Source organism: Herpailurus yagouaroundi, unplaced genomic scaffold, assembly GCF_014898765.1.
Source record: "Herpailurus yagouaroundi ecotype Mexico unplaced genomic scaffold, PumYag 164, whole genome shotgun sequence".
Lineage (NCBI taxonomy): Eukaryota > Metazoa > Chordata > Mammalia > Carnivora > Felidae > Herpailurus > Herpailurus yagouaroundi.
In genome coordinates, this window is record NW_024412405.1 from 16,115,362 (window position 1) to 16,131,628 (window position 16,267).

The 16,267-nt window shown below is 41.3% G+C and overlaps 1 protein-coding gene across 3 annotated transcripts in view; it reads left to right on the top strand.

Moving 5' to 3' along the window:
- The window catches only part of ABCC4 (ATP binding cassette subfamily C member 4 (PEL blood group)), a 265,767-nt gene extending 249,696 nt beyond the window's left edge, over positions 1-16,071 (top strand). For all 3 annotated transcript variants that reach the window (XM_040487238.1, XM_040487236.1, XM_040487237.1), the window contains 2 exons: positions 1,754-1,888; positions 14,269-16,071. In XM_040487238.1, coding sequence (XP_040343172.1) covers positions 1,754-1,888; positions 14,269-14,376 — 243 coding nt within the window. In that variant the 3' untranslated portion in view covers positions 14,377-16,071. The remainder of the gene's footprint in view (positions 1-1,753; positions 1,889-14,268) is intronic.
- The last annotated feature ends 196 nt before the right edge of the window (positions 16,072-16,267 follow it).

The window sequence follows — 16,267 nt, forward strand, 5'->3', positions numbered from 1 at the left end:
ATTTGATTCGCTTATTTACTTAGTCTTCAGCATGAGAGAAACCTGTATTTTAAAATTGGTTTTTTTCTTCTTCTTCAACATCAGGAGGAGTGGCTATGCTCTGTAATGCTATGCTTAAGTAAAATTACACATTTGGGGCATCTAAATTGGATGCCAAATTATAGGATGTTTTAATTATTATGTGGATGTGACAGATTCAATTATTCTTGAACTCTTTTGAGAAAGCTGCCCTTAGCAGTGATTCACAGTAGTAAACAAAAGATTAACAGGAAAATGCCCGTTATGAGACTTAATAAATGTTTCCGATTAAATACCACGGGACAGAATTAACTGCAATACCTAGATGTGGACAAACAGCCTGTGTCCGGCTTAAGAGTTTCAGCATATTCCCTTAAGATAAATTTACTCCTGGGGCGCCTGGGTGGCTCAGTCGGTTGAGCGTCCGACTTCGGCTCAGGTCACGATCTCGCGGTCCGTGAGTTCAAGCCCTGCGTCAGGCTCTGGGATGATGGCTCAGAGCCTGGAGCCTGCTTCCGATTCTGTGTCTCCCTCTCTCTCTGCCCCTCCCCCGTTCATGCTCTGTCTCTCTCTGTCCCCAAAAAAAATAAATAAACGTTAAAAAAAAATTAAAAAAAAAAAAAAGATAAATTTACTCTAAATACAGCCTAAATGAAGAACTAAGTACCACTTGACATCAGAACTGTTTTCCTAGGTACATCATCTGGGCCAATGGTTTCAGACTCTTTTCTTCCCTCCCAAACCATTAACCAGAGCTACTAATAAGTAGAAATGCAGAGTTAAGAGCCCCTTCCTCTCCCTTTCAATTTCCAATTAGTGGACATATTAATGAGCAATAAAATGGCTTGAAAGACAGGCAGCTGAAGAAAGAGAGAAAAGGAAGCAGGAAAGATACTTGTGCAAACAGATACTCAGATCCTCTACAATTGAGATTGGGCTGCCCCCGTGTGCTGTGCAGGCCATGATCGCTGGAATTTGGAGCTCAATTTCTTAATTACTTCTTTAGTCTTATCCAGAGAGAAAATTGGATTTCTAGAGATTTCTTCTGTGCAGAGCAATTATGCTAAAGCTGCTTAGGGAGCAGCTCTTTTAGCCAGCCTTTCACTCCCAGAATAATAAGCTCCCACCAAAGCCAACTTCAGGATGCACCTTAATCTCGCCGACGGGTATTTTGTCCCCTCTTACCAGCTGACATATTCCAGGACCCTAAAGAAATTCCAGAAGCATTTACTCCTTTTCCAGATATTGCTCAGATTCTGTCAGACCAGCTTAGCTGCTAATTTGCTCTCAGGTCACTGCCATCTGGCCTGGATGACATCACCCTACTTTTTCATAAGTTGAGTTTGATTTTCCTAAATCAAGAAATTTCCCAACTCTGAATGTATGTATAAATAACCCTCAAAGCTCAGAGTCTGAGAGCTAAAAGCACTAATAACAACCCCAAAAGCCTTTGGCAGAATATAAAACGCCACAGGACTGCTGAGTGCCCATAATCATAGTCTAAAACTTTCATTTTCTTCCTTTCCTATAACATTATAATAATAAAAGGTCGGGCTAGGCCTTTGTCTGCCTAGTAAAACAGGGTAATCAAACTGTTTAAACACCAGGCAGGCCTACCACCCAAATGGATTCTCTCTATTCTCCTTCTCCGGCCCCTTTCCGAAATATTGTCTGGCTTATAATATGTTACTGCAAAACATTGTGTGCTAATGGGTTTCTTTCTGCTGATTAACAGGTTTTGGATTCAGGAAGACTGAAAGAATATGATGAACCGTATGTTTTGCTGCAGAATGAAGAGAGCCTGTTTTACAAGATGGTGCAGCAGCTGGGCCAGGCAGAAGCTGCTGCCCTCATCGAAACAGCAAAACAGGTAAGCGGGCCGTGAGGAGCGGTAATTAAAGCTCATCTCAGCCCTTCACTCCTCGCAATCTGGCACGAGGGGTGCTCTAACAAGCACCCTGTGCCCTTCTCAATTATAAGCCTTCGGAGACAACGCTTCACGACTGGGTCTTAACAACACGTCCCAGGTTGAAGTCAGGTCTGCTGAGAATGGGCAGAATTGGTGGGGGAGTGGGGGTGCCCCTGGTGCGCATGCTCGCGTGCGCAGGCACGTGGGGGCGCTGCGGGGCACAAGCACCTGTGCCCAAGAGGAGCGAGAGATCCGATTCTAGAGAGATGTCACATGTTGAACTCCATGCTTTCAGATTCTCATGTGGCAACAGAACTTCCACATTTTGCAGGCCCGTTACATTTCATTCTAATCGGTGCTCACATTTGAGTTGCAAATACGGTCAAGGCACATCCAGGAAATTTTGAGAGTTTGAGAAAAAAAGAATGTGGGATGTTGTCCATTGGGTCTAGAAATATCTAGCAGGGAAATGTGTAGGTTACTTTTCTGTTTTATAATTTGCAAAGAAAACCACATGATACGCTTCTTGCCCAGGTTTCTCCCTAATTCGTGGTGGTTTAGAAGAAGGCCTAGTTACCCCCTTGTGCTTCCTCTGCCTTCTAGATGATGAAACGGTCATTGGGATGATCAAGAATCTATGTTACCTTGGGGCGCCAGGCTCCTGCTCGCTCGCTCTCCCAAAAATAAATAAACATTAAAATTAAAAAAAAAAAAAAAAGAATCTCTGCCACCTTAACGCTATAGTCTGAGTGGTGCTTGGAGATGTACAAAGCATTTTCACAGAGATGATGTGTGTGCAAGTACTAAGCACTATACGTGGTGCTGATGTTCAGTGAATAACATTCAGAGTCGGGGGTGGGAGGGCGGGGAGGGTGGGTGATGGGTATCGGAGAGGGCATCTTTTGGGATGAGCACTGGGTGTCGTGTGGAAACCAATTTGACAATAAATTTCATATATTAAGAAAATAAATTTAAAAAAAATTCAGATTATCTGGTATCTTTCCAATAAGTAGTGTATTTTCTCATTCTACCCGTGTGATGTGAAAACTGCGGCCTGGCTTAAGGGACTTAGCCAATGTCCTGCAGCCACCTGTAACTCTTTCTGATACAAGGTGGGAGTTGGCTTGATGGAAGGAAGAAAGGGAAGTCAGGTGTTCTTGCCCTTGAGGTGTGTGGTTGGGATGGCATGGGATCAGTAGTCTTGAAGCTCCCCATCAGAACTATTTCTCCCTGGGCATTATAATCATAGGTGCATTTTTCTGTTCATCCCTTTCTGCATTTCCCAGATTTCCACTGCAAGAGAAAATTACTTGTGTAATATCTTAAGTATCTATTAAAGACAACAGGAGAAAATCTGTCCCAGTATCTAACAGCCCTTGTGTGTGAGAGATTTATCCAAAACACAGCTTAAGTTCTCTTCTGTCACTGTTTCGTCTCATCCCTCCAACTCAGAAATAACGAGCTGTAACTGCCACCGTTCGTAGAACATTTCTTAAAATGCTGCTTCATCCTCCAAAACCGTTCAGTAAATGTGTGTGTGTGCCCGCAGTATCGTGCTGGGGACTAACAAACATGTCAGATGTATTTCTTAGATATCCCCAGTATAATAAACCCAAGAGCTGAGAAGAGCAGAGATGCTCCGTTTATGTGCTGAGCAATTTGGAGGTGCGGGATGAGGCTCTGACACTCATCGTGCACCATGTGTGATGTAGGTTCTCTTGTCTTGGTGCCGGTGTAAGAGGCTGGGAATCTGAAGGGTGCCTGCGTGGCTCAGTCGGTTAAGCATCCGACTTCAGCTCAGGTCATGATCCCACAGTTCGTGGGTTCGAGCCTCACATTGGGCTCTGTGCTGACAGCCTGGAGTCTGCTTTGGATTCTGTGTCTCCTTGTCTCTCTGCCCCTCCCCACTTGCACTGTCTGTCTCTCAAAAATAAACATTAAAAAAAAAAAAAAAAAGGCTGAGACTTTGAGAGGGGAAGGAAATTGCTCAGAGTCACACAACTGGCTGGATAATTGGCAAAATCAGAGTTTACACCCAGGGTCAGGGATGAGGAAATCTGAATTCTGAACTTTTCGTAAGTACTTCCATCGTTCATGAATGTAGAGAAGCCAGTGTACTACTTTCAGGGCTGAAATGCAGAGACTTTCACCAACTGGATGTCTCCCAGTCGGTGCTTCTTCCCTCAGAAGACCCAGGCAGTCAGTCATTGGGGATCCCCTGTATAATCTGCTCGTAAAACAGCCAGGAATCTTACAAACCCCTTTGTTCTCTGACCTCAGGCATTTCACATCAAACAGATGTGTCCCCACCTACGTGTCAAAGCCTCCGTTTTAAAAATCTGTTATCATTGTGTATCATCAAGGCGTTGAGTAATGACAAATAAATCACAGATGGGTCCAGATAACAGAAGATGGTATAGTTCAACACCCTCTTTTTACAAATAGGAAGCTAAGGCCCCTTAGAAGTAAGGTGGTCCTATATGATAACTTACGTTAGCTCTCATTTGCAGCAGACACAGAATTAGACATCTGCTCTTTTAAGAAATGTTTTAACCAAGTGTGACATACGTACAGAAATGCTCAGAGGTTGCAATCAGAAACCTTGGGATTCCTGGTCCTGTAATCTTGCACCTAACAATATTAACGGTGCTACATTCGTATAGCTCTGTATCATTTATCTTACGTGGTTCTCACATGTGTGAGTTCACTTAATCCTCCTGGTGGTCCTTTCTTATCCCACTTCATGGACAAGGAGACTGGATTGAGGACTCACCTAAGGTCACAGAGCTGGTCAGTGGAGAGCAGAGGGCTAATCGCTGGGCGAAGCTGAGAGTTGCTGTGGTCCACATGTCCAATTTCAAAACCCTGCTCCTTTTCTCATGTGGAATCCAACGTGGGGCCAGGTTTACATAATGGCAGCACATCCCTCTGGGATCTCAGAGGCTCAGGTCACCTCTCTGGAAAGACGTAAGGAAATACGTATCCCAGTTGAGTATCTCAACCCAGTTGAGAAGTTGACATTACTTCTGCACATGCTTGGACATCGTGGAGCAGGCTGTCAGATTGTCAACTTTTTAAATGTGCAGCCATCAAATATCAAAGCATCACTGAGAATGATAGCAGTAGGAAGATGGGTGTAAGTTAACAAGCTTTCGGCTCCTGACAGGTTGGAATCCGTTTCTTTGAAAAGAAAATGCAACATCTAGAAAAAGGTACTTCCACGTCAACGTTCTCTTGACCACATAGTTGTTTCTCTTCAAATGTTGGTATAGGCAAGCGTAATTACTCTCGTTGACCCTCAGAGATGATCTGTGGAATAGTAGAGAAAGTACTTTTTAGGTACATAAAGCGGGGAGGTGCGTTAGTCTTCTAGGGGCTACCCCATCGATACAGAATAGGTGTCTTAAAACCACAGCAATTTGTTCCTCACGGTTCTGGAAGCTGGAGTTTTGAAATCAAGGTATCGACAATATCGCTCCTTGGCTTGTCGATGACCATCTTCTTTGTCTTAGTGTGGTCTGCCCTCTGTGTGTGCCTGAGTGCTAAACTCCTCATACAAGGGTACCAGTCAGATTAGATTAGGACCCACCTCTGTGACCTCATTTTAACTTAACTGACCCTATCTCCACATACAATCACATTCTGAGACACTGAAGGCTTAGGACTTCAACATACAAATCTCGAGGGGACACAGTTCAGCCCATAACCGAGGTGAATCTTGTCATTCATTCTCCTACATGATGAAGCAGACCTAATTGAGGTTTTTTGGAGTTCCTTTGTTCCCAGTATATAACAGGTGCCATTTTATCTATTGGTGAAATCACCAGCTGTAACCCCAACGTTAGGAAATCCTGATAATCCTATGTTCTAGGAGCCTGGACCAGTTTGAATTGGTAGAAACGCTTAGCAGCTCCATGGCCCCGTATGTCTCCTGAGGTCTCTGAGCTGTCCTGTCCTCACTTGTGCTGGGGTTACAGCAAGGCCTGGCTACAAGGATCAGATGAGACTACATGCTTTGAAGAATGCAGAGCCTTTTACAAATACAAGAGTTTTCCCTCTCAACAACGCAAGGGGATTGGTTTTTTAAAGGCTGTGGATTGAACCATTACCTCCCTAAAATAACAAATGAAGTACCCACAGTTCTTCTAGGTAAGCTTTAGAGACTCTAAATTTGTTTTTAGTAATAATTTTTTTTTAACAGATGATATAAACTAATGCTATAAAACTCAAAAACTTCAGTTTTTAAAAATGATTGTTTTAGCTTGTAAATAAAAGGTAAGTCATCCACCCACTCTTCAGGACAGAGCCCTGACACCTGTGTTGACCCTTCTGCTGATACAGCCCATTTGTCAACACAGACTTGTGCATATATACTTCCTGTTTTGTGAGCACAAGTGACAGCTGTTTCTTACTTCTTTCAGTTAATGTATCTCATATTATATCAACGCATATGATTATCTTTTTTTAAAAGTTGATTTGTTTTGAGAAAGAGAGAGCACAAGTGGGGGAAGAACAGAGAGAAAGAGAGAGAGAATCCCACGGAGGCCCCGATGTGGGGCTTGGACTCACAAACCGTGAGATCATGACCTGAGCCAAAATCAAGAGTCAGACGCTTAATCGACTGAGCCACCCAGGCGCCCCTGGTTATGTCATTCTTTTTAATGGCTACATAGTATTTATGCTTTCTCCACTCTCTTCTCCCCATTTTTTCCTTCTAATTAATTTGTTACAGTTTAGTTTTCTTTTCCCAAAGAATGAGCTGGTAGATTTACTTACTGATTCTTGTACTCTGTGTTCCAGTTTATCACTTTCTGCTTTTATATGTGTTAATACCGTCTTTGGTTTATTTTATTGTGGTTTCTTGAATGCATTTGTTTTCATTCGTTCTTGTTCATTAATATAAATATTTTAAGGCAGTCAACTTTTCTCGGAAGACTGTTCTAGCTATATGCTATGCTATACGCTACTGGTTCTGGTATGCAGTGCTTTTGTCATAGTTAAGTTTTCAAATACAAATCTAAAGTTTTGTTTTCTTTTTTTTTTTTTTTAATTTTTTAGAGAGAGACAGAGCATGAGTGGGGGAGGAGCAGAGAGAGAGAGAGAGAGGGAGACACAGAATCCAAAGCAGGCTTCAGGCTCTGAGCTGTCAGCACAGAGCCCGATGTGGGGCTTGAACCCATGAACCGTGAGATCATGACCTGAGTCGAAGTTGGACACTTAACCGACTGACCACTCAGGCACCCCTAAAATTTTATTTTCAATTTTCTCTTTGGCTCAAAAATTGAGAAAGGGGCCTTTAAAACTTCCTGGTGGTGGGGGTTTGGTTTTTTTTTTATGTTTTCTAGTTTACTCATCAGTGTTGATTTGCATTGCCTTGTGATCATAGAGTTGTCTATGCTGTTTCCACCCAGAAACAGTATTTGTTAATACTTTTCTTGTGTTCTAGTGCATAGTCAACTTTTGTGAATGTTTTCTGTGTGTTTAAAAATATGGACTAGTGTTTGTTTACAGTATAGCATTTAATGACTTTTAATTAGATTTACTTTAGTAATTACTTAGATCTTCTCCTTATTTTGGTCCATTTGATGTGACACATTATGTTAGTCTTATATTATTACAACCTTTCACTTTATAGTTGCTGTCATTTTTGCTTTGCTTGTCATTTTGGTTTTTAATTTTTATGTTCTCATTTTTTAGTCCACAGATATTCTTGACTTGGGTCTTCACTGTGAATTATATTTTCTTCTATTTTAAAGTGCTTTTCTTTCTTGGCTTCATTTAATGCACCTGGCCCTGAATGCAGGCAAGCTGGTTCAAAATTTCAGTTGAGTCTCCTGCTTTTCCCTTTGTTTTCATTCACCTGGTATATCTTAGTCTTTTAGTATCAGATTACAGAAATATTCCCTGTAAATGGCATATAGTTCAGTTAGCTCTGAGATTTAATCTTAGTCCTCCTTTTTTTAACAGATGAGTTTAGTCCATTTACATTTATTGAGAATCACCATACTTCTATTATGTTTTCAGCTTTTAGTGTTCCTTTTTTTTAACCTTTTAATTAGTATGTATTTTTTTTAAGATTAAAAAAAATTAATTGATCTCTACCCAACATGAGGCTGGAACACAACCCCAAGATCAAGAGTCTCAATCTCTACTGACTAAGCCAGCCAGGTGCCTCTATTTATTTTTCTTTGCTCATTGTTTTATGTGTGTACCTTTCATTTCTCCTGGGAACACCTTATTATTATTGATTCCCCATATGAACAATGACAACATCTCTTCCCTCTCTCCCTGTGCTCCCACCAGATTTTTGTTGTTTACTTTTCCTTATACTGTTTACTGTCAAATCTTTAAAAATACTTAAACCTTTATTATTTTACTTGCTTATTTTATTAAAAAAACATTTTTTTTAACATTTATTTATTTTTGAGACAGAGAGAGACAGAGCATGAATGGGGGAGGGTCAGGGAGAGAAGGAGACATAGAATCTGAAACAGGCTCCAGGCTCTGAGCTGTCAGCACAGAGCCCAATGTGGGGCTCGAACTCACGGACAGCGAGATCATGACCTGAGCCACAGTCAGACGCTCAACCGACTGAGCCACCCAGGCGCCCCATTGCTTACTTGTTTTAAATGCTACTTTCTCTCTTAGTTGGCTAAACTCTGTCTTCTAGTATGTTGTTTTTCAGACTTTGGGTTGTGATCCAGTTGTGGAGTTATGAAATCTGTTTCATCAGTCATGACCTGCATGTATTAAGAAATGAGGTAGAGGGGCACCTAGGTGCCTCAGTCGGTTGAGCATCCAGCTCTTGATTTTGGCTCATATCATGATCCCAGGGCCGTGAGATTAAGGCCAGCATTGGGTTCCATGCTGAACTGAGTGTGGAGCCTGCTTAATATCCCTCTTTCTCCCTCTGTCCCTCTCCCCCTCTCCCCCTCTCCCCCTTTCATACTCTCTAAAATAAAAAAATAAAACTAAAAAAATGAGAAAAGAATGGAATGGAAAGAAAAGAACAGTGTAACTGTCATAGTAATAGTAAATATTTCTTGGGTCTGTACTGAGTCTCAATGTAATATGAAATGTACTTACTCCTGATCTCATGGTTTGTGAGATCAGGCCCTGTGTTGGGCTCTACTTGGGATTCTCTCTGTCTCCTCTCTGCCCTTCTCCTGTTCATGTGCACACACGTGCTCACTTGTGCACGTGCTTGCTCTCAAAATAAACGTTAAAAAAAAATGTACTTACTACTGTGGGTGATAGTCCAAACAAAAGGTTGGAAAACAGTGCTCTGTACCATCTTAAAGGAGGGTTCATTGGAGTTAGAATCCCCCTGACTTAACTGTGTGTGTGTGTGTGTGTGTGTGTGTGTGTGTGTGTGTGTATGTATATGTATATGTATATGTATATGTGTGTGTGTGTGTGTGTATACACACACACACACACACACACACATATATATATTTGTACATATACATATATAATTTGCTGCGCCTCTAATTTAAATGCTTTGGCTATAAAATTCTTGGGTCCCACTTTCTTTCACTTAGTATGCTATAAACTTTGCTCTAAGGGTTCTCTCATTGTTTATTCATATGGAGCGGTCAAGTTAGACTTAACTTGATCTTCTTTCCTGAAGCCCAAAACTCTTTCTCAATTTTGAAGACTGTTAGTTTTTCCTAGGGTATGATGTACCCTTTTGTTCCCTAGCTTCACGTCTTTTATTTCTGGAAGTTACTGGAATTATAGCTTTGAAGTTCTCTTTCTTTGATTGGAGTCTCCTCTTTACACATATCTATCATGTATATGTTGTTTGTTCTTTACGTTATAAGGCTATTTTCTCCTTGATCCTTTTTAATTATTTTATTTTTTTAATGATTTTATTTATTTTTGAGAGAGACAGAGACAGAGACAGAGCATGAGCTGGGGAGGGGCAGAGAGAGAGGGAGACACAGAATCCGAAGCAGGCTCCAGGCTCCGAGCTGCCAGAGCCCGACGTGGGGCTCAAACTCGTGAACTGTGAGATCATGATCTGAGCTGAAGTCTAGACGCTTAACCGACGGAGCTACCCAGGCACACCTTTAATTCCTTATTAACTTCTAATTATGCTTGCTTTCTCAATTCTGTCCCCTGTGTCTCATCCTGTTTCTCCAGTGGTTGCTGAACTACTTTGTGCTGTGTTCACACAGCTGCCCTTTCTGTGATGCTTCCCTGTTCTCCTCCATTCCACTCGTGGCCCCAGTCAGCTCCTGCTTCATCGTCTCGTGTTGCTGTGCCACATTTCCAAACGTTCAAATTTCTGTTGTCCACAGGTTGATCTGTATTTTCTTTGAGTGTATTACATTATATTTTTTTCAAAATTTCCATTTGTTCAGTGAGTATTTATTTGACATGTGCTTATCTTGTTCCTTTTCCTCACTGTGTATTTTACAGATCCTGTACTACTGCTATAATGTTGTTGGTTGTTGTTGTTGTTATTCCTACCACTCATCTTTGAATTAAGTGAGTTTTTCCTAGACTCTATTTTTATAGGATGATGGTGGCTAGGGCATTATTTCAGGCTAAAGGGAATTCTGTCTGCTTAACGTAGAAGTTCCTTATGACAGAGGGAGAGAGAGAGAGAGAGAGAGAGAGTGTGTGTGTGTGTGTGTGTGTGTGTATAAGCAAGAGAGAGAAATTGAAGATGCGTGTTCATTTAGCCTGTCCTCCTCCCTAGCCTGCAAAGATGGGCAGTTACTTGCATGTCAGTATCTCCCTTCTCCTAGGGCCTCATCAGTGTATATGCTTCAGGCAAAGATGGGGATTCTGTACATTCCTCATTGACTCACCTTGGAATTTGCCAGGTAGTTGGACAACTGTGCTCTCCCATGATTGCTGAGATCTCCACTAGCTACTTCCTCTCTGTCTTACCACAGCCCCACTGGATCCAGTTGCATATGGCAGCCCATCCGGATATCTTGCTGTTTGGGATTTCAGATGAGTCCTGATTTCATTAAAGATGGGCTTCTTTTTTATCTCGTGGTATCCTTGCTGTTTAGGGTGATTTCTGAGACGATTAAGGGGAGGGAAAAATCCATTTCTGTTATCTTAAAAGCAGAGGTCTTCTCTAACTCTCTGGTACTCTTTAACCTCAACAACAGACCAGCCAGCGTGTACCTAACCAGAGTTAGGCCTGCCGTAAAGATGAGGTTGAGAGTTACCAGAATTGAGCTAGGGCCGTACAGTTTAGCGAGAGTGAACTGGCAAGAGTCTGGAGCCAGAAATCACCATATTGAACCAATGTAAATGAAAGGTCACTTGCTGGCTTTCACTCATGCATGGGCAGCTTTTATTGCTCTGTTGCTTTTAGTAAGATCTAATTCCGTGATGGTTGCTTTATTGACAAGCCAGCATCCATTACTACACCTTGTTTGAGCCTCCGTTAGAGCAACTGTAATGAACCAGACCCAAGAGAAAGAGGGGAAGAGGGACAAGAAGCCCAGAACTCACTGGGCATACGGTCTGCTTGCCCTGATCTTTAACTTATATGGTATTGTTCCTTTTAACCTTCACAACTGTATTAAGCTGGCATTATTGCCCCTTTTAACAAATGGAGGAGTTGACACCCAAGAGCCCAAGTGCCTGCTCAAAGTCAACAGTTAGTGAATATCAACTTTCATAGGCTTTTTTTTTTTTAAAGTTTATTTCTTTTGAGTAGGAGGGAGGCAGAGAGAGAGAGAGAGAGAGAGAGAGAGAGAGAATCCCAATCAGGCTCCACACTGTCAGCGTGTGTCAGTGTGTCACTGTCAGCCCAGCGTGGGGCTCGAACCCACAGATCATGAGATCACCACCTGAGCCAAAATCAAGAGCCGCTTAACCGACTGAGCCACCCAAGTGCCCCCTCTCGTAGTCTGTTAACTGTCTTTCTGCCTCCCCGGTGACCATATTCACCGAATTAAAGGTGTCTCGGCTCCAACTCAGGGGATCTGTAAAGATAAAACCAAAACAGCCACAAAGGGCCTCCCAGCTGTTTTGTTTTCATCATTTAAGCGGGTGATGCTGCTACCTTCTGTGGACCGAGGGGCCACTTCTCGGAGTGGCTTCATAATCACACCCACCACTTCACTTCAGTCTGCAGTTTGTAGCCAGTAATTAGTTCCTATGAGGTAAGTCACTGTCTCACCTGACAGGTGAGGCCGCCGGTATGGAGAGGGCTTGGGTGATTTCTCCAGGGTCAACAGTGAGTCCCAGGAAGAGCGGATGGAGATGGACCTCCCCATCCTAGGCTGAGCCTACGGCACGGGGACCCGTCACCCAACTGCCTTCATAACCCGCACCCTTCATAACCCAGGAAGAGGAGGGCTCCTCTCTTGCGTGTGCTGTTAGCTGCAGTGTATTCCTGGCGTGTCAACACATGAGGAGAAGAAGGGTCAAATCAAGGATTTTATACACAGGAAGCTCGCTTTCAGGGTTTAGTTTCAGGTGTCTCAGACCACGAAGCTAAGACCATTTCAGTGAAGCGTTGCCAATAATGACTTTCCTGTATAAAAAATTACATTCAGAGGGTGATAGGGAAAGGAATTGGCTTTTTTGGAGAGGACTACCAAGCAGTAGAAAATGAAAAGGTACTTTTATTCTTCTGGTTGTTTTTAGTTTCAACAAGATACCTCTTTTTTGGGAGTGCATAAATCTATAACTGTACAAAATATGGATAGCTTTAAATTAAAAAAAATTTCTTTTAATTAACACCCCCCAAAGGTATTTTTTTAAATACTTGTGTTATAATGGAAATAACTTCAGGTTTCACCCAGTGAAGTCTAAACGTTCTTGGAGAAGGCCTCATTTTACTCCTTCAGTGACATTTTAATATACAATATTTCATATGTAATGTTAGTTTTGGAGTAGCAAGTCTGTAAGCAATAAGAGAAAAAGAAAGTACACTTAATCTAAAGGTAGATGTCCCAGCAATTTTCCTTTGTGTATGTGAAGCCCCTTCTCTCCCATGATAACTTTGTTGATAGCATCCACACATATATTTGGAGCCAGGTGTTGTAAAATAGATCCGGAATCGTGTGACTTAAGAGACCCAGCTCATGACACGTGTCAGCCTCAGATAGATGGTACATTTTCTGTTTTAAAGACTCAAACAAAACTTTTCACATTCTTCTTTGGGAAAAAAAAAAATTACATTTGAAGTCCTTTTTCACCCAAACACATTTTGAGATAAGAGCTCACAAGTCTTGACATTATTTCATTTTGTTACGCGCATCTGTCAAGGAACCGAGATATGATACAGCTACTAAAAACCGATGATTGTGGAACAGAGAAACTTGACAGCATTTCATTCCCTTTATGTTCTGATTATACATTTATCAGAAAACCTGTATCTCTTCTAGTTCAGCTAGAAATTGGTAGAATTCAAGAACTCAAAGGCCTGGCAAAGAACTGTCCTATTATTTGGTATCATCTTACATTTTAGAGAAGATGCTTGGTTGAGTCATTGTTAAAGCTTTTGCTTCTCTTTTCATTATTGTGGCCCACTATCCACAGATCACATTTCTATAGGCCCTATAACTGCTCTGCCGCACAAATTAAACGCGGGGATATTTCATACATATACGCCAGCATTTCAATGCTTGTCAATCAGAGTTTATAAAATATAGGGATTACAACCTGATATTAACATCCAAATCTATTGTGCTCATTTTATGTGTGAAAATGAGAAACCCTCGTGCAGACGCTATATTCCCCAGCCCCTTTGTCACCCTGTTTTTAATTTATCTCCAGGTTTTGAGTCAGTAAAATGATTTTGCTTTATCAATTTAATGTGGTGATAAAACATATCTACGAATCAGAACGATCAGAACCAAAGTGGATCTACAGGTTGTTTGACATTAAGCCCCCGCCCTGCTGAGGGCATTAATAGGGCTGCTTTCTTCACAGAAGGAATATATCACTGTTGTGGGTTTGTTTGTTTTTTTATGGTATTGTTTTTATTTTCATTATTTTTTTAAGTCTGTTTATTTTGAGAGAGAGAGCATTGCACACAAGCAGAGAGGGGCAGAGAGAGAAGGAGAGAGAGAATCCCAAGCAGGCTCCATACTGTTAGCCTGACAGAGCCTGACACGGGGCTCAAACTCAGGAACCGTGAGATCGTGACCCGAGCCGAAACCAAGAGAAGGATGCTCAATCGACTGAGTCACCCAGGCAACCCGTCCCCTATTTTTTTAAACTTTACTCCAGTCGTGATGTGATTCACTTCACGTGAAGAAATAGACATGGAAATGCATCGACCTGGGGAGGAGGGCTTGAAAACCTCTAAACGTGTTCTTTTTATACCTTTTTTTGTTGTTCTTCTTTTTTTACAGGTGTACTTCAGAAGGAACTATCCAGATCTTACTCACAATGGCCATGTGGCTCTGAAGGCTTCCAACGGACAGCCCTCAGCCTTTACGATTTTTGAAACAGCACTATGATTGCACCACGGCATCAAGTCTATTCCAGAGGCATTTTTCTAATAGTTTTTGTACTGGGTCAGTTCTCTTGTACTTTTTTTACACTAGCAAAAAATATTTACACGTGCAAGGTGTTTATTTGGAGTGCCCCTCCAGCTTCACCCAACGATTTCAAACTCTAGCAGGATGATTTACTATTTTTTTATTTATATGCTGTAGTATTTTTTTTTTTTTCTTATCCAAATCACAGGTGCAGGACACCAGTAAAAGCTGTCTACCAGGTTTGGTGCCTTAAGAGACTTCAGAGCCAGAGCTCATTTTGTAAGGCATAAGACAAAGTTGTCACAGACTTTTTTCTTTCTTTTTTTTTTACTGGCCCAAATTCTATATAACTTTCCAGTTATATCAGGGATTCTATTCACTTGAAGACTGTGTGAAGTTGCCATTTTGTCTCGCCACTTTTTTTTTTTTTTTTTTTAATGTAACTAGGATCCATTACTTCTTCCTAAAGGCCTCTGGTTGAAATAGTACAGCTAAATCTAATAGGAAAAACCAAAAATAAACTTTATCTTAAGTGACATTATAGTAGAGTCTTCCCCCCTCTAAAAAAGATACATGCTTAAAATACAGGAGGGCAGTATTTAATTATATGTTCTGAAAGGCAAGGAAGAGAAAATAATGCTTCCTCAGAATTGGAGCCATGGCCATGTAGGTGATTTGATAATGAAGGACACAAGTGTGATCATTGATCATCTTCTAGATTTGCAGGACTCTGACATGGTAACTGCTGTCATTATGGAGATAGTTTCAAAAAAGACCAAACCACAAGCTGTAATTCTGGACTACAGCATAGGAGTCTCATTTGGATTTCTGGTTTACTAATAACGGACGGACTATTGACTATAAGCCTTTTGGCTTAGCATTTTTTGAAATCCCGTCTCCACTGTGTGTACGAGCTCTCCTGACTTGGTGAGAAAAACCGAAAATCATCACAAACAGTGGCTGTAATTGTGCAGTGTATTCTCAGGCTGTATCCAGCAGGCTCCCTTTTATGAACCTGCCCAGGTTCTTTTCCCTCTGACCACTAATAGCACTTTGTTTAAGTCTTTCTGATGAGTGAGTCAGCAAACCACTGTACTTCCTAAGGCCTGCTGCACTTTATTTGAACCATGGGTCTTTAGTTTTTCTTGACGGTGGCTATGGTATGTGAGTTCAGATTGCTAGAGGTTTTACTGTTGTGGTTTTAAGTTGGACTCTCGTGACCTCGAGAATAAGGTGTAACCACCCTCAAGTTGCATACATTCATATTTATGCTCTCATATTGTAGATTTTCAGACTCTTTAAAGAAAGAAACAAATGGTTTGTAGCATCAAGCCTTAAAAAGCACTCAAGGCAAACTACACAACATTTGAGTGCAGTAGCTATTTGACTCTTTGTATTTAGAAATAATATGGTTAATGTTTAGTTCAGTAAGCCAGCAAGTTAATAGTCATGGATAGTATTTCATGACACTGAAATGGCAACAGTGATAGTTAGGAGGCTTGTTGAAACAGTGGGAGACACTGCAAATGTGTATGTGCTTATTTGGTCTTTGGAGGTTAAGGACAGTTTAAAAAAAAACATGTTTCTATTTTATTTCTATTTCAGTGTCATCATAGAATTTTTTTAATGAAACAAAATTCAGTTGAAATAAATGACCGTTTTCATCTCCATTCAGAGGTCTGTGTTTTGTTCTTGGAGGGATTACTGACTCGTGTGCTTGCTGTTGAAAGCCCACAAGTTTTCCAGAGATCAAAAAATAGCTTCATTATCAACTGGTTCTCTCAGCTAACTGGACGTAGCACATATTCTAAGTAGACAGGTGGGTTTCAGGCAGCCCTTGAGGCAAGCCTAGGTGTACTCTCACCCAGGA